The sequence below is a fragment of the Malaclemys terrapin genome, chromosome 3, assembly GCF_027887155.1.
Source record: "Malaclemys terrapin pileata isolate rMalTer1 chromosome 3, rMalTer1.hap1, whole genome shotgun sequence".
NCBI lineage: Eukaryota > Metazoa > Chordata > Testudines > Emydidae > Malaclemys > Malaclemys terrapin.
The window spans coordinates 43,841,677-43,867,111 of record NC_071507.1 but is presented as its reverse complement, the minus strand read 5'-3'; the positions used below and the strand labels follow the sequence as shown (position 1 = coordinate 43,867,111).

The 25,435-nt window shown below is 45.1% G+C and overlaps 1 protein-coding gene across 2 annotated transcripts in view; it reads right to left on the bottom strand.

Annotated features, from left to right (window-relative positions):
* The window catches only part of PPP2R5A (protein phosphatase 2 regulatory subunit B'alpha), a 107,986-nt gene that overhangs the window by 56,485 nt on the left and 26,066 nt on the right, over nt 1-25,435 (bottom strand). For both annotated transcript variants that reach the window (XM_054024553.1, XM_054024554.1), the window contains one exon: nt 7,780-7,976. In XM_054024553.1, the coding sequence (XP_053880528.1) occupies nt 7,780-7,976 (197 nt within the window). The remainder of the gene's footprint in view (nt 1-7,779; nt 7,977-25,435) is intronic.

Sequence of the window (25,435 nt, the reverse complement as noted above, 5' to 3'; positions counted from 1 at the left end):
GGAGGGGAGGACAGCTGAACTGCCGGCAATTGATAGCCTGCTGGGCAACTGCTGCACAGGGAACTTAGGGGAGCAGGAAGCTGATAGGGGGAGCTGATAAGGGGGCTGCCGGTCCACCCTGGTTCCAAGCCCCCACCAGCTAGCTGCAACGGGCTGCTCTTCCTGCAAGCAGTGGACAAAGCAGGCGGCTGCCAAACGACGTTAGAAGGGAGCACTGCACAACTTTAAACGAGCATGTTCCCTAATTGATCAGCAACGTAACAACGAAACCACGTTAAACGGGACAACTAAGTGAGGAGTTACTGTACACCTACAGTGGAACATCCATAGGGACACTACTCAAAGAAGAAGCCCGAGTCCCCACCTCCGCAAGAAGAGAGAAAAAGGAGAAGCTGGGAACCAACTCTGCCATAACCCCCAAGGACCATATGCCAGTTAAGTATAACCAGAGCATGATTGATCCAACCCTCTTCTTTCCCATACCCAACATGCCCTTTACTCCACAAGAATGCCATTTGTGTCAAGGCCTGGAGGAAAGGTGATATAGGAACTGGCTACATAGTTTCCACCCACTGAGGACTATCCCATGCTGATTGAATCCTCTACACTACAGGGAGTTGTAGGTGGCTTCCACTCCCATTGCATCACCTAAGCAGTGAAATGGTGAGCAAGACTGAGCAACATAACATAAGAACGGCCATACTGGTGTAGGTGTCATTAGGCATAATCAGGCCAATGGTCCACCTAGCCCAATATCCTGTCTTCTGTCCGTGACCAATGCCAGATGCTTCAGAGAGAATGAACAGAACAGGCAATCATCGAGTAATCCATCCCCTGTCATCCACTCCCAGCTTCTGGCAAACAGAGGGAAGGAAAACTCAGAGCATGGGGTTGCATCCCTGATCATCTTGGCTAAAAGCCACTGATGGACCTATCCTCCATGAACTTATCTAGTTTTTTTGAACCCTGTGATAGTTTTGGCATTCACAACATCGCCTGGCAACACGTTCCATAGAACTCTTGCATCTGAAGAAGTGAGGTTCTTACCCACGAAAGCTTATGCTCCCAATACTTCTGTTAGTCTCAAAGGTGCCACAGGACCCTCTGTTGCTTTTACAGATTCAGACTAACATGGCTACCCCTCTGATACTTGACGTTCCATAGATTGACTGTGCGTTGTATGTTTTTTGTTTTAAACCTGCTGCCTCTTAATTTCATTGAATGACCCCAGTGTTCCCTCTAATTTTTTATGCCCATGTGCAGAATGAATTTTGTTATGTGCACCACTAAGGAGGTGATGTGTGGCGGGGGTGGGGTTGAGGGGTTTGGAGTACAGGAGGGGGCTCAGGACTGGGGCAGAGGATTGGGGTGAGTGCTCTGGCTGGGGGTGAGGGCTCTTGGGTGGGGCTGGGGATGAGGGGTTTGGAGTACAGGCTGCCCCAAGGCTGTGGCTGGGAGAGGGGACTCCCCCAAGCCTCCTCTCGCTACAGCAGCTAAGGGCCGGGGGAGAGGTATGTCTTCCCGGCCGCAGCAGCTCCGGCGGGGCTGGGCCAGCACAGCGGCACCTCTCCCGGCCTGTGCTGCCCTTGATAGCCTGCTGCGCGGCCGTGCAGCTTAGAGTAAACTTAGGTGACCCCTGTTTTTTGGGGTTATGTGAAAGTGAATAAGGAAGTGTTATTTACTCTTTCTCCACATCAGTCAAGATTATCATACACCTCTATCATAACCGCTCTTAGTCGTCTCTTTTCCAAGCTGAAAAGTCTGTATGAGGAGATATTAAAAAGACTGGGATGCTATTCTATACCCCTAATCATTTTTGTTGCCCTTTTCTGTACCTTTTCTAATTCTAATGTATATTTTTTGAGATTGGGTGACCAGAACTGCACACAGTATTCAAGTGTATTCAAGTATTTCTATGTATTATCAATTTATACAGAGGTATTATGATATTTTCTGTCTTTATCTATCCCTTTCCTAATGGTTCCTAACATTGGTACCTTTTTTTTTTTTTTGGACTGCTGCTGCACATTGAGTGGATGTTTTTAGAGAACTATCCACAATGACTCCAAGATCTCTTTTTTGAGTGGTACCAGCTCATTTAAACCCCATAATTTTGTAAGTATAGTTGGCCATGTCATTACTTTGCATTTATCAGCACTGAATTTCATCTGCCCTTTTGTTGTCCAGTCACCCAGTATTGTGAAATCCTTTGGTTACTCTTCGCCGTCTGCTTTGGAATTATCTTGAGAAAAAGACTGAGCATCTGCCACCAAAAATACTTACCTTAACCCCTGAACCTCTCAATCACTGTTGACATTACCACCCTTCTGTTTGTCATTCAGGCCTATAACATGTGCATCATCTTCAACTCAGGCTTCTCGCTAGATCCTCACATCCAAGTTATGTCTAAATCTTGCTGATTCTTTCTGAACTGCTCAAAAGTAAGATCTCTCATATCCATCCATCCATCTTGACTGACTGGAATCTTCTAGAATAAGCACTGTATGTATGTATATCTTTATTTGTATACCAGGCCATTAACATACATGGTGGTTTACAAAGCACATTAAACAAGTTAAAAGACGCGGTTCCTATCCTGAAGAGCGTACAGTCTAAAATGACTAGATCAACATATTGTAATTAACTCAGAAAGGAATGGGGGAGGGAGAGGAGGGTTCACAGTTAAACCTCCTTTCTCCAACACATAACGAAAAGATGCAACGCCATTAAGCTGCCTGTAGAGTTGGCCTGCTGCCTACCTCATATAAGTACATTTTAAATGACTTTTCTTTAATAGTTCCTCTGTGTTTAGTTTATTTCTGTTTAATTTTATTTCTTTTCTGTAACTGTTCAGTCTTGAATAATGTTAACATTTAAATGATAACCTAACATTGCTAAAAAAACTAGTAATTATTCCTTCATTTTTTAGATCATTTCATTGTGTTCTGCATTTTTCTGAGTTTACAAAAACTAAATTACTTAACTTAGTTATTTTATTAGGCATAAGTATCTAAGGCTAAGCCTACTGGAGACCATAGAGTCTTACTCTTTGTTACTGTTCTAATAAATTGGTGCTTTAAAATAGTTGACTATTTTTGACATTCGACAAATCTGACCAATGTCTGACTTGCCAATTGACTGATTATTTTTGGACCAGTCAAATGCCCAACCTACGCTGAGTAAACTTAGATGGTTAAATTACTAGCGGCCACCTGAAATCTCATCTACACTAACATTGCTATTGTTTATTGCAACCAGCAAGGCTGAAATGGCAGTGGTAACAGGAGGACATTTTTGGCACAAAAGTCTAATGCATGAACACCCCTGGTATCACTAAATGTTAAGGTCACTGGAATACAATACACTCCCAGGTCTTTCTGTTGACAAAAAACAAACAGCACAGATAATGCCAGCCAACGACATATACTGTGAATTCAGTCTTCTGTCTGAACCTTCATCTGGACTATTTACACCAGGTTTTATCAAACTATGTGGCAATTCTCACTGATGGGGCATGATGGATAATAAGATCTAATATAGTTAGAAGTTCATTTAGACAACCTTTAGGAGGAAATGGCTTGACCCTTAATACTTTCTGCAAAGGCTATGGACAGTCTTAGGGGAGCTTCTGAATGATTTGGTCTTATCCAGGTAGCATGAAAGAGCTCTAACTACAACAATTGTGTTTGCCCATTGTTTCAGTGGCGCTTGGGGAAGAAAACTGGGAAATTAATCAACTGGATTTAAATGATTGAAGGAAAAACAAAATCATAGAAATGTAGGGCTAGAAGGGACCACAGAAGGTCATTTAGTCCAGACTTCTGTGCTGGGGCAGGACCACTTATACCTAGGCTATTCCCTACAGCTGTTTGTCTAACCTGTTCTTAAAAACCTCCAGTGACAGGGATTCCACAACATCCTTAAGAAGCCTATTCTAGTGCTTAACTATCCTTAAAGTTAGAATGCTTTTCCTAATATCTAACCTACACTCCCTTACTGCAGATTAAGACCATTACTTCTTGTCCTACCTCCAGTGGACATGGAGAACAAACGATCACAGTCCTCTTTAGAACAGCCCTTAGCATATTTGAAGATTTATCAGGTTCTCCTCTCAGTTTTCTTTTCTCAAGATTAAGCTTGCCTCGTGGCTTTTAGCCCTTCCTCACAAATCAGATTTTCTAAATCTTTTATCACATTTGTTGGTCTCCCCTGGACTCTACAATTTTCCCACATCTTAAAGTGTGGCACCCAGAACTGGACACAATACTCCAGCTGAGGCGTCATCAGTGCCAGAAAGAGTGGGAAAACTACCTTCCATACCTTATATATGACACTCCTGTTAATATACCCCAAAATACTAGCCATTTTTGCCACTGTGACACGTTGTTGGCTCATATTCAATTTGTGATCCACTATAATTCCCAGATCCTTTTCTGCAGTACTACTGCCTATCCAGTTATTCTCCATTTTGCACAAGTGCATCCACTTTTGCACATGTGCATTTGATTTTTCCTTCTTAAGTTCACTACTTTGCACTTGTCTTCATTGAATTTCATCTTGTTAATTTCAGACCAATTCTCCAAAATGCTTCCAATCCCTCCCAGTTGGTGTCATTTGCAAATTTTATAATCAGACTCGACTCTCCACTCCACTCTAAGTCATTAACGAAAATGTTTGTCGTGGGTCTGGCCATTGACCCTAGACCTACTAGATATGTCCTCCCAGTTAGACTGTGAATCACTGATAACTACTCTGAGTATGATCCTTCAACCAGTTATGTACCCATCTTCCAATAATTTCATCTAGACCACATTTCTGTAGTTTATGAGAATGTCATGTGGGATTGTGTCAAAAGCCTTACTAAAATCAAAATCTATCAAATTTACTGTTCTCCCCCATCAACTAGGCCAGTAACCCTGTCAAAGAAGAATATTAGGTTGGTTGGAATGATTTGTTCCTGACAAATCCATGTTGGTTATTATGTTATCTTATGTTATCTCTAGGTGCTTACAAATTGATTGTTAAATGATGTGTTTCAGTCTCTTTCCAGGTATCAAAGATAGGGTGACTGACCTATCATTCCCCAGCTCCTCTTTCCCCCCCCCCTTTCTAGTGTGACAAGATGGTCGATATAGTATGGTGGATCCTGCGCTTTTCTTGGTGGGGAGGGGGGGCTAAAATACCACCCCTTATCCCTGCTCTTGGGACACCGAGGGCCCCACTAGTGGCCCAGGAAGGTGGTAAAGGAGGGAAGCGGGGGAGGGTCTGGGTTTGCTCCTCACTCTGAGTCCCAGCCCCTCTCAACCCCTGCAGGTTCTTACCCTCTTCCTCCTTGGGTTGGGTACCTTCAGTCCTTAAACGCTGGGGGAGGGAAATGTCCCTCCTCTGCTGAGGCAGGGTCTCCTTTACACCGGTTTTCTGTTCCTCCAAGTCTCACAGCACACCTCCAAGCTCCAGTCCTCTCCTTCCTCTTTCCCCCTGACTGCCTGAAGCAGGGGGTTTTATTAGGTTTCTAACAGGGCCTTAATTGATTACAGGTGCTCCAATTAATCTGTAGCAACCCTCCCTAGTCTACAGGGAACCACGCCTTAATTAACCTAGGGTTTATATACTTCCCTTCTACCACTTCCCACTGCTCCCTGGCCCTCCTGTATCACACTAGATATATGTACTATGTTTGCCCTTCTCCAGTCCTCCGGGACCTCACCAGTCCTCCATGAGTTCTCAAAGATAATTGCTAACAGTTCCAAGAGCTCTTCAGCTAGTTCCTAGGTTGATTCAGTTACGCCCTGTGCCAACTTGAACATATCTAACTTATCTAAATATTATTATTTAACCTGTTCTTTCCTTGTTTTGGCTTGTGTTCTTTCCCCCTTGTTAATATTAACTGTGTTAAGCATCTAGTCACAATTAATCTTTTTAGTGAAGACTGAAGCAAAATAGGCATTAAAACACCTCTGCCTTCTGATTTCATTATTAGCTCTCTTCCCACTAAGTAGTGGACTACACTTTCCTTCATCTTTCTCTTGCTTCTAGCATATTTAAGAACGTCTTCTCACTGCTTTTTATGTCTCTTGCTACATGTAACTCATTTTGTGCCTTAGCTTTTCTGATTTTGTCCTTACATGCTTGTGCTATTCTTTTGTATTCAAAAACCTTTTTTTGAGGAAGGTTTCCTATCTGGTTGTCCCCAAGGAGCCCAATAAGGCCAAGACACTGTTTTAAGTGGCTAGGGGCTATATGGGTGGAAACCAGGGTGGATGTTTCTCATGAGATCCAAAAAGTGTAGAAGGAACAGGAGTACTTGTGGCACCTTAGAGACTAACAAATTTGTTAGTCTCTAAGGTACCACAAGTACTCCTGTTCTTTTTGCGGATACAGACTAACACGGCTGCTACTCTGAAAAAAGTGTAGAGGAGATACTCTATTGAAGATGCTTCTTATTGTATTTCTGGGTGACTGTCCCAGATCATATTTTCAGTAGATCTCCAGAAGTTTCTGATTCATCATGCTATCTTCTGTCTCAACTTTCTGAGCTCAATACCCTTTTCCCTGTGACTACTTTTCAATCAACTTTTCATTCCACTCCCCTATACACCTGTCCTCCATCCAACAGTCTCCCTAATGGCCTCTTCACTATACTTGACCCTCTTCTACTGCCTAATGCCAGTTTTCTTCACCTTAAACACCCAGCTAGAATCTCTCAATCATCGAGGAGAGAAAGGAAAATTTAGCTAGTTTTACAACAGGAAAGTGGAAAAAAATTGGGTTCAACAAGGTATGGGGAATAATTATTCTATAACTAGATGGTAGACCATACTTATGAACTTGTTGTCAATCCATCAGTATTACTACTACATTTCAAGTCACAATGGGGTTTTACAGATCCCTCTATTTGAGAGAGAGCTAAGAACAATTTTTTCCTCCTATATTAAAGTCTTCAAACTGTTGCTTAGAAGATTATAGATTGGTAAATTAAAAGAGCTATCGGTCAATCAAGATTTAAATACATGGAATATATATGTCAAAACAAAAAGTGAATGAGAAGCAGAGATTGCTTTGAAACACAAACATCTCTTCCTTATATAAGAGAAGAACATCAAATAGAAAAAACACAAGTTACTGTGGGTAACAATTGTAAATAATTTCTTGTTTGTTCTATAACCACAGTAATTTACAGAAAGAGCTCTGCAGTACACATCAGTTTATGCTGATTCTAGACTATACAGTTACACCTAAATGATTTAAGGTTGTAAAGTGCATTTACTCTGAGTATGACCAGTTCCTTCCTCCCTGTAGAGAAACTTCCTTTCTATTGAATCTAACTTCAATGAGAATCTCTCCTGGAGTTTTAGCTCCAATACTCACCCTTACGAGTCCATACATCTATTGCAGTTCTCAAGTGTGGAAGCACTGGCAGAACAACTCAAAATGTTCTAATTTTCTGAACCTTGTGGGATATTTTTTCAGTTTGTCCAGAAGCTACCTTTCTTCATATGTCACATCTAAAAATTTAGCTATACTACATTTACCGTGCTATATCAAATAAAGCAACTTTTCAGATTTGACAAATTCAACAAAGCTTTCTAAATAATTCTTTAGGCTGTTTGAGTTGGTTTACTAATGAACTATACTAAATTTACAGGCAGTGTCAGCCACAGCAATGCTCTACAACTACTGTAACAATATAAATTCAGACAAGCTAATGATCAGTAAGAAATATTTTATTTAGTTTTAAAAATATCAAATAAATACTGTTCGACTTCAATTTTTACTTACCATTTTCACTATGTCAGCATATGCTGACTCAACAATCACACCACGAGTTGTTGAAACGTATTCAACCAGTTCATTCAATGTGGCTCTCTTAATTTCTTTGCTCTTCAGGTCTGAAACAGAGTCCATGAAGTCAAACAGTATACAACACTGCTGCAATTTCTGACAAAAGAGATCTTGCTGTTCATTTGAGGTGGCATCTATAAGCAGAAAAGAAAAAAGCCACTTAAGTTTTTAGAAATCGAAGCACTGATTTCTAAATATCGTATCAGCCATAACTCAGTATTAAGGAAGATTAGTTTTGGGTGGCAAGCACAAGAGATCAACGTTCAATACTGTCACATCTAAAATCAAAATTGTTTGTGCCACTAACATGACATTTAACAGAGGTTTTGATGATATATCCACAGTAAGATTTTAAATGGGAAATACATAAAATGTAATTAACGGGGGGGATAGCTCAGTGGTTTGAGGATTGGCCTGCTAAACCCAGGGTTGAGTTCAATCCTTGAGGGGGTCATCTGGGGATTTAGTTAGGGATTGGTCCTGCTTTGAGCAGGGGGTTGGACTAGATGATCTCCTGAGGTCCCTTCCAACCCGGATATTCTATGAAATAGAGAAATTACGCTTTTTTAAAAAACTAAATGTATTCTACCCAAAAAAATTAAAAACAAGTACCAACCCCCCCACCATCACCACAGAACTAACCACTCAGTCATGTGACTTGTTGCATTCCAGCCACTAATTCTTTATTACATTGTCTATTTAAAAATTAAAAAATCTGCAGGGCAGATACCTTGTTTTTTTAGCCATATGTAAATCTCTTGCCATCATAGGATGAATGTATCAGTGGAGAATTGTATTTCACAGAATTTTCACAGAAACTATTTTATCCTAGATTTTCACATCTTAAATTAACTCATTAAGTTTCTCTAGTCTATTTTACTATTTAAATTCTCCAGTTTGAACAATTTGTGATCACTTAAGACCATATGTTTGTCATGACTAGGGCAGCATTTTCATAAAGCATCAGTCTTTGTACATCCTCCCAGCCTGCTACTGAGCAAAATTCTTTCATTAATGATACAATTTGGATCTGTGGCAGAGTGATGTTAATAGTTTTAGAGTATTAGAGTATTAAATTACTAAGCCATATTAAACTTACTGGAAAATAAATATTTTTTGCTCAAAATATTGTGACCCTCTGACTTTTGCATACAAAGTCACAACAAATGCAGGCACAGTTGTTATGGTTAATGACAAATCAATTCAACTTCACACCACTTAATTGAATTCAATGGGGGGTGGGGGGGATTTTCCCTTTTCTCACTAACTACTGTTTGTATTCTGGCAACACCAGTATGGAAGAGTATGTGCCACGCTGCAGAATTTTCGCTCCCATTTCTCTCTCTGGGCACACAGGCAGGCTTACCCAATTGAGAGTTTTCAGAAATGGAAAGCAGCTGTAGTTAGCCTGCCCTACCTTGACTATCTGATCAATATTGGCATGTCCTGTGGAGTGTCCAAATTGGTATTGCCACATCATAAAATAAGCAAATCAAGGAGAAGGAAAAACTACTTTGGTAACTGCTTCGCTGAAGATATACAGAATTCTTACTCTTGTGACACATGCTACCAGAGTGAGCCATGCAGGAAACTCCCCTTGCTCTTAAGGTTTTTGGCCCTCTGCAATTAAGCCAGCTGAAGGGCTCTGGTGTATGCTCAGGACAGTCTTAGATATCTCAAAAGCCCAAAATATTTCCTTAACTCTTACTAAAAGTGAGAATTAAGAGTTCTCTTAAATTCCAATTACATACAAGTAAGTTTGTACAGACACCATCATTGCAAAATTCACTCTTGAAAAGTAAGTAGCGATATCCCAATAATGTGAAATAATAAAAGCTGTAGAGTGAAAAGAGTTAAATCCAGTGAGGGACAAGAGTGCAAACAACTTGTTCCCCACTCTACCCCCACACTTGGCTCAGTGCAGTAGGAGTCATCCTGAAAGACAACCCCCTGAAGGTGGAAGAAGAATTCAAGTTCCACATTCTTCAGAAATAGATTCTATGAGAAGAAAATGAAGTGGGATTCCTTCCTGGTCATGTCTGAATAATAATAGTTGAAAATGTATTTAGCACAAATAACGTGGCTGACTGAAATCTTCCTGCGACAAGCAATTGGAACTCTCCTATTTAGGATTACCATTGACCTCCAGACCTAGACCCAACTATATCAGATCCAAGGGGGCAGGGGGGGAATTGACCTAAAATACACAACTTCAGCTACGAGAATAGTGTAGCTGAAGTCGATGTACCTCACGTCCTCACGGTGCGGGGTCGACTGCTGCAGCTCCCCCGTCGACTCCGCTTCCGCCTCTTGCCGCAATGGAGTACAGGAGTCAATGGTAGAGCAATCGGGGACTGATTTATCGCGTCTAGCAGGTAGTGTAGATGTACCCTAGAGATACCATATCTACTGTTCTGTACCCTATTTGGAATTAATTGCATTCATGCACTGAGACAGAGTGAAGCACTCTAATTGTCCGAAGCAACATTCTCAGCCTATCAGGATGGGTCTCTGCCATCCTAAGGAGAATAAGGAATCATCCATCTGGGACTCTAGAAAAATAAAATCATGCCCCACGACCTTGACCAAGACTTTGATACCAGAAGTACAGGTGAATTGCTACACATGCCTTCTTTCCCTGTGGATGGAGAAAGCATCCCTCACTGGCAGAGTTTTCCCTCAAAGAGAAACAAAGATCACTGCGGGTGTATCTTTAAGTGAGTGGCAAGCCTCTGGGTCACTATTTTAAGACCACGAAGCCATCAGCACAGGTCTACCACAGATCTGCTCATTCTGTGAGATATTTCTTGTCCATCTTGCTGAGTAAGTAGTCACCAAAAGAGTTTTGTGAGAGTCCATTCTCACTCCTGAGGGGTCATCTACATAGGTGGCACAGACCAGTATCTGTGAATGATATAGAAGACAGAAGTCTAATGACCCAATGATTCTTTTGTTTTGTGATAAAACATACCCCTTTGTGTATTCATGACTGCCTCATTTTCAGAGTCTTGATGTACAGTTATAGTTTCTGGAAACCTCAGGTGACTCCAGAAAAAAGAAAATCCCTTCTGTCTGACTCTCCCTCCTAAATTGAATGCATATGAGGTACAATAGTCTGAATGAATGGGTATAAAAGTGTACATGATATACTGCGGTAAAAGCACTGGTGGCCATCAGAACTTGTCTAAATTAGTATTTCCACCACATGTTAAATCATGGGGAGAATTTTTTCAGAAAAGACGCCGCCTTAAATAAAAAGGGAAAAAAAGATCAATATTTATTTTAAGGTAGAGACTGCCAACCAAAAGAAGATTTCAGTCTAAATGTGGGGGTTAAAAATTTGAAATATAGTAATTGGAGAAAATGCTTCTAAAAAAAAGTGAAAGTAAAGCAAAAAGTAAAAAACATCACATTGCTGCACTCTATTTTTACTGCCAACGTATTCTGTTAGTAGGCTACAAATATCTATTTACTTCGATGTATAATGTATTTTGTATGATACCAAGATACTAAAGTGATGTGAGCTTCCTAAATATTTTCAATACACAGATGACTTAAATTATTTCACTGACTAATAAAATAATTTGTATTTACAGTGGTTTTTAAGGGTTTTTAAAGTAAAAATTCACTATACAAACTTTTCACCTGACTTATATCCTGATATGAGGCTAAAGTAACTAGCTAGTTTAAATAAATAAAATAATAATAATAAAAAAAGCTTACATTAGTTTTTAAAGCCTTTCCTTTCTAGAAGAGCATTTACCAAATCAGGCCTATAATTTTTATTATTTGCTCAGAGCTTCTGTTTAAATATGTTTTCAGGCAGGTAATTAAAAGTTTGCTCTGCTGCAGAGGTAATGGAGTAACCATCCATCAGCTTCAGTTAACAGTTGATCCATAAAGTTATACTGACTGGAAGTATTACACTAGGCAAGTACAGCGTAAGCCACCCTGCATGTTTGAAAGATAAGGTTGCCAAGCCTCCTGGTTTTGCCGGGAGTCTCCCAGAATCAGGCTCTCTCAGTCTCCCAGAGGCTACTGAAGCCAAACCGGGAGATTTTAAGTGCTAAAAGTCCGGTGGCACAGCGGGGCTAAGGCAGACTCCCTGCCGCTCCCTGAAGCGCCTAGCACGTCCCTGGGGGTCTCCCCGCGCTGCCCCTGCCCCAAGCCACCAACTCCACAGCACCCATTGGCCAGGAACTGCCTTAGGAGCCATTGCCAGAGAGATGTGCTGGTCGCTTTCAGGAACTGCCTGAGATAAGCGTTGCCTGGTTGGAGGTCGCATACCTCATCCCCTCCCACACCCATCCCAGCCCAGAGCCCGCACCCCACATCCTCTCCTGCACCCAAAACTCCCTCCCAGAGCCCGCACCCCAACCCTCTGCCCCAGCCCAGAGCGGGCACCCCCTCCCGCACCCCCTCCCAGGGCCTGACCCAAACCCCCTGCCACCGCCTGGTGAAAGTGAATGAGGACGGGGAAGAGTGAGCAACAAAGGGAGTGGGGATGGAAGGGGTAGGGCAGGGGCGTTTGGGTTTGTGCCATTAGACAGCTGTCAACCATATTGGGAGAGGATGACTTAATATCTTGAACACCACTGTGCACCACACACACACACACAAATTCTTAGATCTTTACTGAAGATCACAATTCAAACAAACTATCACTCAATCTGAAAGCCTCAACAGTTCTCAGAGTAAGAGGCAATTATGAGAGAGTAATTATGAGTTTTTAATAGCATATGTATTAAAGTGAGTCAAGGCTAAAGTTTATTATTTCTATCACAGAGTTGCAAAATATTATAAACTCAATTTTTCAATAATGCCCAAGTCATTGTTAAATTTATCTGCAAGCAGAATGCAAATCCGATTTTAATTAAAATCACACATCTTAAAATAAGTAGAACATTTATTTTAGTTCTAGAATAGCACAAAGTCTGCCCACCCTTGTGGTTTTCGTGAACTCCCACATCTCCCAATAGAATGTTTCTATTGATAGAAAACTTCTATACATAACGTTTGAACAATTTACCAGTCATGTATTAGCTAGATGCAGATACAAAAAGATTTGGGGGCATGGGGAGCCACCGCCAAGACCCAGGAAAAGTGTCTTGGAGAAGGCAAGTTTAGTGTTCTCCAGATGCTGAAAAGGGAAAGTGACTGGCATCTTACCAAGAATCCTGGAATCTCCGCTTGGGAGTTAAATCTTTCTATCAGACTCTGGCACGATTACATATAATAAAGCTGAATTACATATCTAATCTGCTTCTTAAAAACAGTGAAAGGAACAAACCCACTCACGGTTTGTCAGTCACATGAAAGTGGAAAAATTTATAATAGATTTAGAAAATTATTTCTGAAGCAAATTGTAATCTAAACAGAATTTGTACAGAGAAAGGATGACTACAAGGAAATAATTGCATTTTGTCTTCCGAGTCTTCAAGTAAAGAAATGGAAAGTGAAAGTTACCAAATTTTAGAAAGAGTTCTGATTAATTTATGATGTACTTGGATTCTATAGTGATAATGCTGTACAACTGCCTGTAAGTAAAAAACAGCCATGTGTGCTTTTGACTCTCCTTGCTACCATGTCTCACACACCATTTTGATTGAATGTATTTGTCATTCGCAGAATCTCATTTCTGTGTATACGCTATCACAAAATCCTCATTTCAATTTCTACCTTTCTAATTTCTCACTCCTTCATTTTTACTTATTCATATTTCCTTTCCCATCCCACACCACATGATACCGCCACCTCCAACACACTTGTGAATGCTCCAGAAAGAATCAGTAAGTAAATGGAATTTGTGCTCCTAAAGTAACAGACACTTCTGAAAATCCTCCCCTAAAACCTTCAAGTTTTTTGTTTCTTCAACAACCTTGCAAAACTCTGAAAAAGACAAGGTTCAGAGAGATGGTGAATCAAATGGACAGGATTCCTAACTTTTCAAGAAACAGCTATTGACCTCTGCTTGTTCATAGACTTAAGTACTCTTGGAAGAAAAAATGTAAATGTTGATTTAGTGTTGCTGGATTGTATCAGTCAAGCATAACTTGAATCTCGTATAGAAATTTTTGCCAAGCACAGGATAAAGGTACAAAACCCCACAGTTTAATAAGAGTATTCAGTTGAGTAATCGGATATAAACTTGAAAAAATGGTAAACAATACCATTCCCTTCACAGTTTTGTTTTGTTCTAAAGTAAGTTTCCAACTTCAAATCGTTTTAAAAACAGCAACATGACACCAACCATTTGATATCAATTCAAAAAAGGAAGGTGTTGCCTCTGTTAGAATGCTGTTACCATTTAAGCAAAAAGGATAAAATGCATACTAAGTTTGTGGACTGAAATGCCTCTGTGTTCTCTCTTTGCCATCTACCAATCTTAAAACCTATTAATTCATCATAAGCAGTAGAACGTTCAGTAATTTTTTTAAAAGGCTCACTATCATCTTTTAAAATAATTTATCCTACACTTTGGCAATGTTAATTCTGCAATTGATTTACAGAACTGGTATACAAAAAGGCTAACTGAGTTTAGAGTAAAAATACAGAGTAACTCCTATTATTATTACACCTAGTTAAGTAGAGCTGTCATGCGATTAAAAAAAATTGCAATTAATCACACTGTTAAACAATAAAATGCCATTTATTTAAATATTTTGTGATGTTTTCTATATTTTCAAATATATTGATATCAATTACAACACAGAATACAAAGTGTACAGTATTCACTTTATATTTATTTTTGGTAACAAATATTTGCACTGTAAACAAAAGAAATAGTATTTTTCAATTCACCTAATACAAGTACTTTTATGCAATCTCTGTCATGAAAGCTGAACTTACAAAAGTAGAATTATGTACAAAAAAACCTGCATTCAAAATAAAACAATGTAAAAATTTAGATCCTACAAGTGCAATCAGTCCTACTTCTTGTTCAGCCAATAGCTCAAACAAGTTTGTTTACATTTTCAGACCATAATCAGCCCAATTCTTAATTACAATATCACCTGAAAATGAGAACAGGCGTTTGCACGGCACTGTTGTAGCCGGCATCCCAAGATATTTACATGCCAGACGCGCTAAAGATTCATACGTTCCTTCATGCTTCAACCACCATTCTAGAGGACATGCGTCCATGCTGATGGATTCTGCTCAATAACGATCCAAAGCAGAGTGGACCAACACGTGTTCATTTACATCATCTGAATCAGATGCCACCAGCAAAAGGTTGATTTTGTTTTTTGGTGGTTTGGATTTTGTAGTTTCCATAACAGAGTGTTGCTCTTTTAAGACTTCTGAAAGCATGCTCCACACCTGTCCCTCTAAGATTTTGGACGGCACTTCAGATTCTTAAACCTTGGGTCAAGTGCTGTAGCTATCTTTAGAAATCTCACATTGGTACCTTCTTTGCGTTTTGTCAACTCTGCAGTGAAAGCGTTCTGAAAACAAACATGTGCTGGGTCATCATCTGAGACCGCTATAACATGAAATATATGTTAGAATGCAGGTAAAACAGAGCAGGGGACAAAAGTCTCCCGCAAGGAGTTCAGTCACAAATTTAATTAACACATTTTTTTAACGAGCATTGAAGCATGTCCTCTGGAATGGTGTCCGAAGCATGCAGGGGCATACGAATGCTTAGCATATCTGGCCCCGTAAATACCTTGCAATGCCGGCTTCAAAAGTGCCATGCAAATGCCTGTTCTCATTTTCTGGTGACATTGTAAGAAAGAAGATGGCAGCATTATCTCCTGTAAATGTAAACAAACTTGTTTGTCTTAGCAATTGGCTGAACAAGAAGCAGGAGTGAGTGGACTTGTAGGCGCTAAAGTTTCACATTGTTTTGTTTTTGAGTGCAGTTATGTAATAAAAAAAATCTACATTTTTAAGTTGCACTTTCACAACAAAGATTGCACTACAGTACTTGTATGAGGTGAACTGAAAAATACTATTTTTATCATTTTTACAGTGAAAATATTTGTAATAAAAATATACACTTTGTATTCTGTGTTGTAATTGGAATCAATATATATGGAAATATAGAAAAAACATCCAAAATATTTAATACATTTCAATTGGTATTCTATTTAACAGTGCAATTAAAACTTCGATTAAATAGAGATTAATATTTTTAATTGTAATTAAATTTTTTGAGTTAATTGCGTAAGTTAACTGTGATTAATTGACAGCCCTAGTAATAAGAGATTCAGGTTTTGGGTTGGTATGTCGCCCCAGGCATATCTTCAAAAAGCCTGCCTAGGGCCCGGCGGTTGTCTCAATAACCCTGACCCCTGGTTGTTAGGAGCTTGAGACTGGTGATGCTGATTCTGGTTTCTGCCCCTTCTCCTATTGTAGTGCTGCCCAGAATGCCCTTGATACAGTCGGGACATAGGTTTGGACTTAAAGCGTTTATGCTGGTGGCTGGTGTATGCAGCCCCAGAGATTTCAGTGTGGCTCAGGAGTCATTTAAACTGTTCAGCTTCGAGTCCGTTTTCTCTGAAAACAAAGTGGAGCCCTCGAAAGGGAGGTCGTGAATAATCTGTTGAATCTCCCCCGGGAGGTCTGCAGCCAGGAGCAATGGTGCATTGCAATCCCTGAGGACATGGTGTGGGTTGCTGAGTCCACCAAGTCCATCGCGGCCTGCAATGAGGTCCTTGCCACCCCCTTGCCCTCATCCACCAAGGCCGAGAATTCGGACTTGGAGCCTGCTGGGACAAGCTCCATAAATTTAGACATTGTATCCCAGGATTTAAAATTGTAGCAACTGAGAATCGCCTGCTGGTTTGCAATACGAAGCTGAAGCCCTCTGGTGCAGTATACCTTCCTCCCAAAGAGATCCAGCTTCTTTGCATAGTTTGCCCAGGGAGTGGGCCCCTGCTGCCCTTGCATCTCCCGCTCATTGACCACCACCGCTACCACGGAGTCCGGTTAGGAATGTGTAAAGAGATATTCGTACACTTTGGAAGGCACAAAAATATTTCCTTTCGACCCCCTTTTGCTGTGGGGGTCAGAGAGGCCGGTGTTTGCCATAAGGTCTTAGTAGTTTCCTGAATGGTCTTAATCAGAGGACAGCCACCCTGGTGGGGCCCACGGGGAGTAAGATGTCCACCATAGGGTCCAACACCTCTGTGACCTCATCCATCTGGATACCTAGATTCTGTGCCCAAAGTTCCAGGTGGGCTCTACTGTCCGCTGGGGGAGGCCCCAAAAAGGTTCCTGCCACTGCCTCATCAGGAGGCCCGGGCCAGAGTGGGACTTTTCTGCCCGTCCAGCTCATCGAAACGGTCCCAGTCATTTGCGGCTATGCCCGACTCGATGCTGTATGCAGCACCGGCTGTGGCGTCGACTGTGGTGCTGGCTGTGGTGCCAGCCATGGTGACAGTGATGTACGCGGTGGCGGCGCTAGTAGTGGTAGCCATGGCGGTGCCAGGAGAGAGCTCCCTGATCCTGGATGCAGCTCGTCCATCAGATGTGGCTGAGAAGGATCACCTGGAAATGGACTCCTGGGATTGATAGTATGCCCATTGGGTCCAGAAGGACCACTGCACTGACCATGGCATGGGTGGAAAGGCCTGTACCATTTCCGGTCTCTGGGATTGTCACTGTCCCTGGTGCCGGCTCCTCCTTGACACGTAGGAGTCCACCTCAGAGTCAGATGCCCAGGAGTTCGAGCGCGGCGACCAAGGCTGCATGGTGCCAGGCAGTGCTGGGGAGAGGGCGAGTGATGTGTCATTTCCTGTTTACACCTGGATGGCACCGGTGTTCTGTGCAGTGTCAGAGGCTTTGGGGCTGATGATCTCTCATGCTGGTCAGGAGAGCGTGGACCCGTCAGGGCTATGAGGTCCTTGGCTGCTTTGAAGGTCTCTGGTGTGGAGGGAAGGTCTAAGTCCTCCACTTGACCCTTCTCCACTGGCGCTGGACTCGACGGACCCCTCTGTGGGCCCAGAGGGGACATTGCCAGCTGCTGTACAGGCAAGCAGTGGCCTGACACAGGTCGCACTCCTTTAGCAAACTCATGCTCAGGCACTCGAGCAGGGAAGCGCCCTGTCAGTCTTCCTGTGCCAAAAGTCCAACTGAGGCTGGTATGCTGCGCAGTGATGCTGAGGAGCCCGCTGCCGGGTCCATGGGGTTCAACTCCAACTGTGGCTGTAGGGCTGCCTCCATCAGCAACATTAACACTCTGGTCCCTTTCCTTCTTGGTGCGGGGGCAGAATCCTCTAGAGATTTTACACCTGTCTGTTTGATGGGATTCCCCCAGGCACTTCAGGCAGGACATGTGTGGGTCACCCCTTGGCATCGGTTTCTGGCAGACCCCACATGGTTTAAACCCCTGGGATCAAGGCATGCCCCAGCCCTGGGAGAGGGAAGGGAACGGCGGAGAAACCCATGCTAACCAGGATTCAAACTAACACTTATAACGAGTGTATTTTAACTATTTATAGATATTAAAGAAAACTACTAGGGGATCACTCGAAACGAGAGAGAAAGAACACTCCAAGGACCGTCACTGGTGGTAAGAAGGAACTGGAGAGGCAGTAGGTCGGCGGGGCCCCATATGCGGAGCCATAAAGGCACGACTCCAGAGGATGCTTGGACCGACCGACAGGTACTGCTAGGGGAAAAGCCTTCTGGTGACTGTGCATGCAACACGCACACACCTACTTGGAATCGACATGAGCAAGCACTCGGAGGAGTATTTTTACAGCTATTCCTAAATTAAAATTTATGTAATTAGGATCTCCTCTATTATTCTACAATGGGTGGTTTGAGTAAGTAAGTATCTGATCATAGCCGCACAGCACTACCATATCACAGAGACATGCTGAGGATGTAATCCAAAGAGGCTAATTTAGGAAACTGACACAGGAGTACAGGACATGTAACTTTTCTTGGCATTACCCCTAAAATGATACCATTCCTCAAATGGGAATCTGAAATCTGTTTTCACTTGTGTAGTACCTACAACATAATGAGGCTCTTATAAAATAGTTTAGAAAGCACTTAAGAGCTATAACTATAATACAGCTTACTCATTTGAACTTATCAATGAAGAAATTGAGTTTTAATTCTCAAATTGTAATTTAATTAGTAACAAAAAAGCAGATAAAGACATCTGAGCAGTCCCAGTAGTTTAACTGTCAAGACTAATTGTTACAGTGCACAAAAAGCCAACTTTAGAAGCAATTTTCAGAAAGTCAGAAAAACAAATATTTGGTCATCTTCCCTAAAATAGGGGAGAAAGCCTTGAAAAAACACTGCACTAACATCCTTAACTCAGACAGTAATGAAAAAAAAAACCACTCACCTTTGTAACTGTTGTTTTTCGAGATGTGTTGCTCATATCCATTCCAATTAGGGGTGTACGTGCTGCGTGCATGGCCGTCGGAAAATCTTCCCCCTAGCAGCATCCATCGGGTCGGTTGTGGAGCCCCCTAGAGGGGCACCTGCATGGCGCTCGATATAGGACTCTGCCACCCTGCTCTCCCTCAGTTCCTTCTTGCTGGCTACTCCAACAGAGGGAAAGGGGGGCGGGTTTGGAATGGATATGAGCAACACATCTCAAACAGTTACAAAGGTGGCAAACCATTTTTTCTTCTTTGAGTGCTTGCTCATACCAATTAGGTGACTCCCAAGCCTTACCTAGGCGGTGGGGTCACAGTGAAGGAACGTTGACTGCAGTACTACTCTACCCAAAGCCATGTCGTCTCTGACATGCTGGACGATGGCGTAATACGACGCAAAAGGTATGCACCGAGGATCAAGTCGCTGCCCTGCAGATTTCTTGGATTGGTACCTGGGCCAGGAACGCCTTGGCCCTAGTGGAGCGTACGGTGAGAGCTGGGGTCGGTACACCGGCCAGCGCATAGCAAGTATGGATGCAGGACATGATCCAGGAGGAAATTTTTGAGAGGAGATTGGGAGGCCCTTCACCAGGTCCGCCACCGCAACGAAGTGCCCGGTCGATTTCCTGAATGGCTTAGTGCACTCGATATAGAAAGCTAGAGCCCTGCGGACATCGAGGGAATGCAGTTGCTGTTCCCGCGTACCAACATGAGGTTTCGGGTAAAAGAAGGGCATGAAAATATCCTGGCTGGTGTGCAAGGCTGACACCACCTTGGGGAGAAAGTTCTGAGTTGTACCTTATCCTTGTGAAAGGCTGTGGAAGGCAGTTCCGAGGTGAGGGCCTTCAGCTTGGAGATGCATCTCGCTGACGTAATGGCGACCAGGAAAGCTGTCTTCCAGGAAAGATACAGGACGGAGCACGTGGCCAATGGTTCCAACGGGGACCCCATGAGTTGCAAAAGGACCAGGTTAAGATCCCATGCAGGGATAGGCTGCCGGATCAGAGGACAGAGATAGTCCAAGTCTGAGAAAGCAACCAACCATCAGGCTGGCGAAAACAGAGCAGCCAGACGCACCCAGGTGGAAGGCCAAGACAGCAGTGATGTGGACCCTCACAGAGAATGCTGCCAGATCTTGCAAGAGGTACTCCAAAATGAGGGGCATCGGAACCTGGAGGGGGAGCGTGCGGTGCTAGTCACACTAACACTAAAACCGTTTCCACTTCGCCAGATATGTGGCTCGAGTAGAGGACTTCCTGGTGCCCAACAGGACCTGCCTTACTGGGTCTGAACACATAAGCTCCATGGGGTTCAGCCATGCAGCTTCCAAGCGGTGAGGTTGAGGGACTGCAGGTCGGGATGATGGAGGCAACCGTGGTCCTGAGTGAGCAGGTTGGGAAGGAGAGGCAATGGGACTGGAACGTCCACCGACAGCTCTAACAGCGTGGTGTAGCAGTGCTGGCAAGGCCATGCTGGAGCAATCAGAATCACCTTTGCCCCCTCCCTGCTGATCTTGAGCAGGACCTTGTGCATAGAGGGGGAACGGAGGAAAGGCACAGAGCAGGCGACCCGTCCAGGGAAGCAGGAATGCATCAGTGAGGGAGCCCAGGTTGCAACTTTGGAAAGAGCTGAACGCTGGGCACTTCCTGTTGCTGCGAGTGGCAAACAGATCAACCTGGGGAAACCCCCACCTTTGAAAGATGGTGTGGATTACATCTGGTCGGAGAGACCACTCGTGCGAGTGGAAGGACCTGCTGAGGCGGTCCACCAGCGTGTTCTGGATCCGGGAAGAAAGGACACAATCAAGTGAATGGAGCGGGCTATGCAGAATTCCCACAGCCAAATGGCTTCCTGGCAGAGAGGGGAGCAACATGGCCGTGGTGTTGTCCATGAGAACCGCCACACAATGACCGCGCAGGTGCGCTTGGAAGGCTTGACAAACAAGGTGCACCGCCATCAGCTCCCTGACATTGATATGGAGAGATCGCTCGGACTGAGACCACAGGCCCAGAGTCTGAAGGTTCCCCAGATGAGCGCCCCACCCCGTAACTGGCGCATCTGTGACCAGGGACAAGGAAGGTTGGGGGCTGTGAAAGGGGACTCCCTCGCACACCACTCGAAGGGTCAAGCCACCAGCGGAGAGAGGCAAGGACCTGCTCCGGGACAGTGACCACCGAATTCAGGTTGTCGTGCCCCGGGCGATAGACCAAAGCGAGCCATGCTTGTAACGGCCGGAGCTGGAGCCTGGCGTGTCGGGTCAAGTACATGCACGAAGCCATGTGGCCGAGAAGACTCAGGCATCCCCTTGCTGTTGAGGTCGGGAAGCGCTGAAGGCCTCGAATGATACCCGTGATAGCTTGGAAACGCAAGTCCAGTAGGAAGGCCCGCGTCTGAACCGAGTAAAGGACTGCCCCAATGAACTCTATCCTCTGGGTCGGTTCTAGGGTTGACTTCACTACGTTGAGGAGACCCAGCTGTTGGAACGTGTATACCTGACCAGATGGAAGTGGGACTGCACATGCTCTCTGGTGCAGCCCCGAAGCAACAAGTCGTCGAGGTAGGGATACACTTGCACCCGCCATCAACGGAGGAAGGCAGCCATGACAGACATACACTTGGTGAACACCCAGGGGGTTGTGGAAAAGCCGAATGGAAGGGCCGTAAACTGGCAATGTTTGCAGTTGACCAAAGTGCAGGAAGCGCCTGTGCACCGGATGAACCGCTAGGTGGAAGTACGCATCCTTCATGTCGAGGGCGGCATACCAGTCTTCAGGATCCACGGAAGGGATAGTAGTACCCAGGGAGACCATGTGGAACATCAACTTGACCATGAATTTGTTGAGTCCGCGCAGTTCCAGAATAGGCCGGAGGTCCCATCTGGCCTTGGGGATTAGGAAATATCGGTAGTAAAATCCCTTGCCCCTTAGTTCCCATGAAACCTCCTCTACCACCCCAGGGCGAGGAGCACCTGAACCTCCTGAATAAGGAGTTGCTCATGAGAGGGGTCCCTGAAGAGGGACGGGGAAGGGGGGTGGGTGGGTAGGAAGGAAAAAATTGGAGAGAGTATCCCACTTCTGCTGTGCGAAGGACCCAGCAGTCCCAGGTTATTTGGGACCACGCACGGTGGAAGTGGAATAAACGATTCAAAAAGGATGGGGAAGGATCCGGGGGTAAGTCTGGTACGCCGTCCTCGGGCGTCCCTTCAAAAGGCCTGCTTGGAACCCGACGATCGTTTGGTCAGGCCCTGGCCTTGCCCAGACAGGGGGTTGGAGTGCTTCCTCCTGCCATTCCACCCCCCCGCCTGTAAAAGTCCTGTCTTGGCCAAGGAGGGTAGGAGCGCTGCTGCGGCTGTTGGGACTTGAAGTGCTTCTGCTGGGTTGTGCATACCCAGGGACTTCATGGTCGCCCTCGAATCCTTAAGGCTATGCAGCCTAAAGTTAGTCTGCTCTGCCAACAGGACCTCCCCATCAAAGGGCAGGTCCTGCAGCGTCTGCTGAACCTCAGGGGCAGACCAGAGGCTTGCAGCCAGGAGGTGCGCCTCATGGCAATCCCCGAGGACAATGTATGTGTGGCCGAGTCTGCAGCATTCAGTGAGACCTGTAAAGAGGTCTGTGCCACCATCTTGCTCTCGTCAACAAGGACCCTAAACTCCTCCCTAGACTCAGGAGGCACAAGCTCCTTGAACTTCAGCCTGGAGCTCCAGGAGTTAAAGTTGTAGTGGCTCAGGAGTGCCTGCTGATTGGCAATCCGGAGCTGGAGCCCACCCGTGGAGTACACCTTACGGCCAAACAAATCCAGCCCCGTGGCGTCCTTCGGCTTGGGCGCTGGGGCCGGCTGCCCGTGCCTCTCCTCATTCACGGCCACAACCGCTAGCAAGCAGGGCTACAGGTGCGTGAACAAATAGTCGTACCTCTTCGAGGGGACCAAGTATTTACGTTCAACTCCCTTGGCCGTAGAGAGAATGGAGACCTGGGTTTGCCAGATGGTTTTGGCATTGGTCTGGATGGTCTTGATATCTATGGGGGGGTGGCCCGGAGACGGAGGTGCCCGCCACAGCCTCGTCAGGCGAGGACAGGGTTGTCCTGACCCTTCTGTGCCATGGGGGCCCAATGCCCTGCGTTGCTGACCGCAGGCCCAGGCTCAGGAACCAGGGTCGGGGATGGAAGGGGGCATGACATCTCCTCCACACCCCCAGGAGCAAGCTGACTGGTGGAGGCTTCCAGCACCCGTGGTTCAGAGGTGGCCGATCGGGAAGCACCAGACTGTGCATCCTGGGCCTGGTGGTACACCCACAGGTTCCAGAATGGCCACTGGGTGGGCCCCTGCCCGTGCGCCTGCCAAGGTCCTGCCCCCGCATCAGGGCAGCCACAGTCTAACTGGCGGCGGTCCTAGTCCGAAAACCTCAATTCCGTCTCCAAACCCGAGGAACAAGATCTGGACTGCGAGGGCCAGGGTGGCGCTGAGCGGATCTGTGCCAGTGAGGGGGCATTGAGAAGCAGAGCAGTGCTGCGAGACTGGGGAGTGGTGCCGGGACCTGGAGCCGCGCTGAGATGAACAGCCCTGGGATTGGTGCCAGGTCCGGGACCTGCTCCGCAATGGCAACTGGAGCGGCACCATGATCCAGAGTGTCGACACCAATCACAGCGGGTCGTGAGTACGACCCGCGCTGGGAACAGGAGTGGCGCTGGGGCTCGACCACTAGAGCAGACGGTACTGATGGTCGGATCAACGCCGGCTTGCCTCGAAACGGTGCCATTTGCTAGGGCATCAGAGGCTTGGCATGGAGCAGAGGGGATCCCGATGCCGTCATGGCGATGAGGTCCTTCGCAGCCGCAAAGGTGTCCGGGGTGGAAGGCAGCTGGACTTCCCAACCCGCAGCATTGTGGGAATCCAACAGCACCAGACTCAATGGTTCCCCCAGCAGGACTGAAGTCGACAGTGCCGCGTCCACAACCGTCACTCCCGGGCACTCCTTTCTGGGACACACCAGAGTGGCTGACTCTAAGGGAGTGGGTCCCTGTGAAGGAGGAGAGCCACCCTTCTCCGGCTTCGGTGCTGCTTCAGTGCTGCAGGTCTCGGCTACAGTCCAACTGCAGTGCCGCCTCTACTACTGCTGCTGGGGCGCTGCACACCGAAGAATTCAGTGCCAGGTCCTGCCACGCTGAAGGAGACTGGGGACTAAGTGCCACCTCCATAAGGAGCTGCTTCAGGCAAAAGACCCGCTCCTTTTTAGTCCGAGGACGAAATCCCTTGCAGATCCTGCACTTCTTGGCTTGATGAGCCTCCCCCAGACACTTCACACAAGAGTCATGGGGGGGGGGGGGGGGCGGCGAAATCGCCCGATGGCACAGGGTTGGAGCAGGACTCGCAGGGCTTGAAGCCCGGGGACTTGGGCACGAAGCCCCAAAGAAAAATAGTTGAGGTGGAGGGTAACTTCCAACCCAACTGCCAATAACTACAACAAAAACAAAGAACTACCAACAAAAACAAACCACCACCATCTACCAAAGCTAGGGAAACGTGGAGAACTTACAGAGCAAGACGCCACAGTTCCAGCGACCGTCACAGACAGTAAGAAGGAACCGAGGGGGCGCTGGGTTGGCAGGGTCATATATTGAACAACATGCAGGTGCCACTCCAGGGGGCTCCACAGCTGACCCAACAGATGCTGCTAAGGGAAAGACTTTCTGATGGCCGTGCACGCAGTGCGTGCACACACCTAATTGGAATTGATATGAGCAACCACTTGAAGAACCACCAAACACTTGACAGAGTTTGAAATGACCATTATCTAATGGTCTCTAGAGATCTAATATACCTCTCACACATGTTCTCTTAAGAGAAATTCTTCCCCATATCACACTGAATTCTTCAGTGTTGCCATCAACCTTATACCGTGATGCCACTAAAATCAGTGGGAATATTTTCCTTTATATATTTCCTATACACACAGTGAAAAATATCATTTAAAAAAAAAAAAAAAAAAAAAAAAAACTTTCCCTACTGTTAGAATTTTTTTTAAACTGCAATCACTGTAAGAAAGATGCTCTTGTGAAGCTAGTTCTGCCATGTCAGCATGCTACCTGCTCCGTGACAAGGCCTTTATGCACAATAAATTCCCATTTGGCAGAGGGGTGGGCACATTTATCCTGGGTTTGCTATGAGAGGACACCATGGTAGTCACCAAATGGAATTTCAGGAGTCACTTTAGACAGTGGGCTTAACTGTATTTAAGGCCTTGTCTA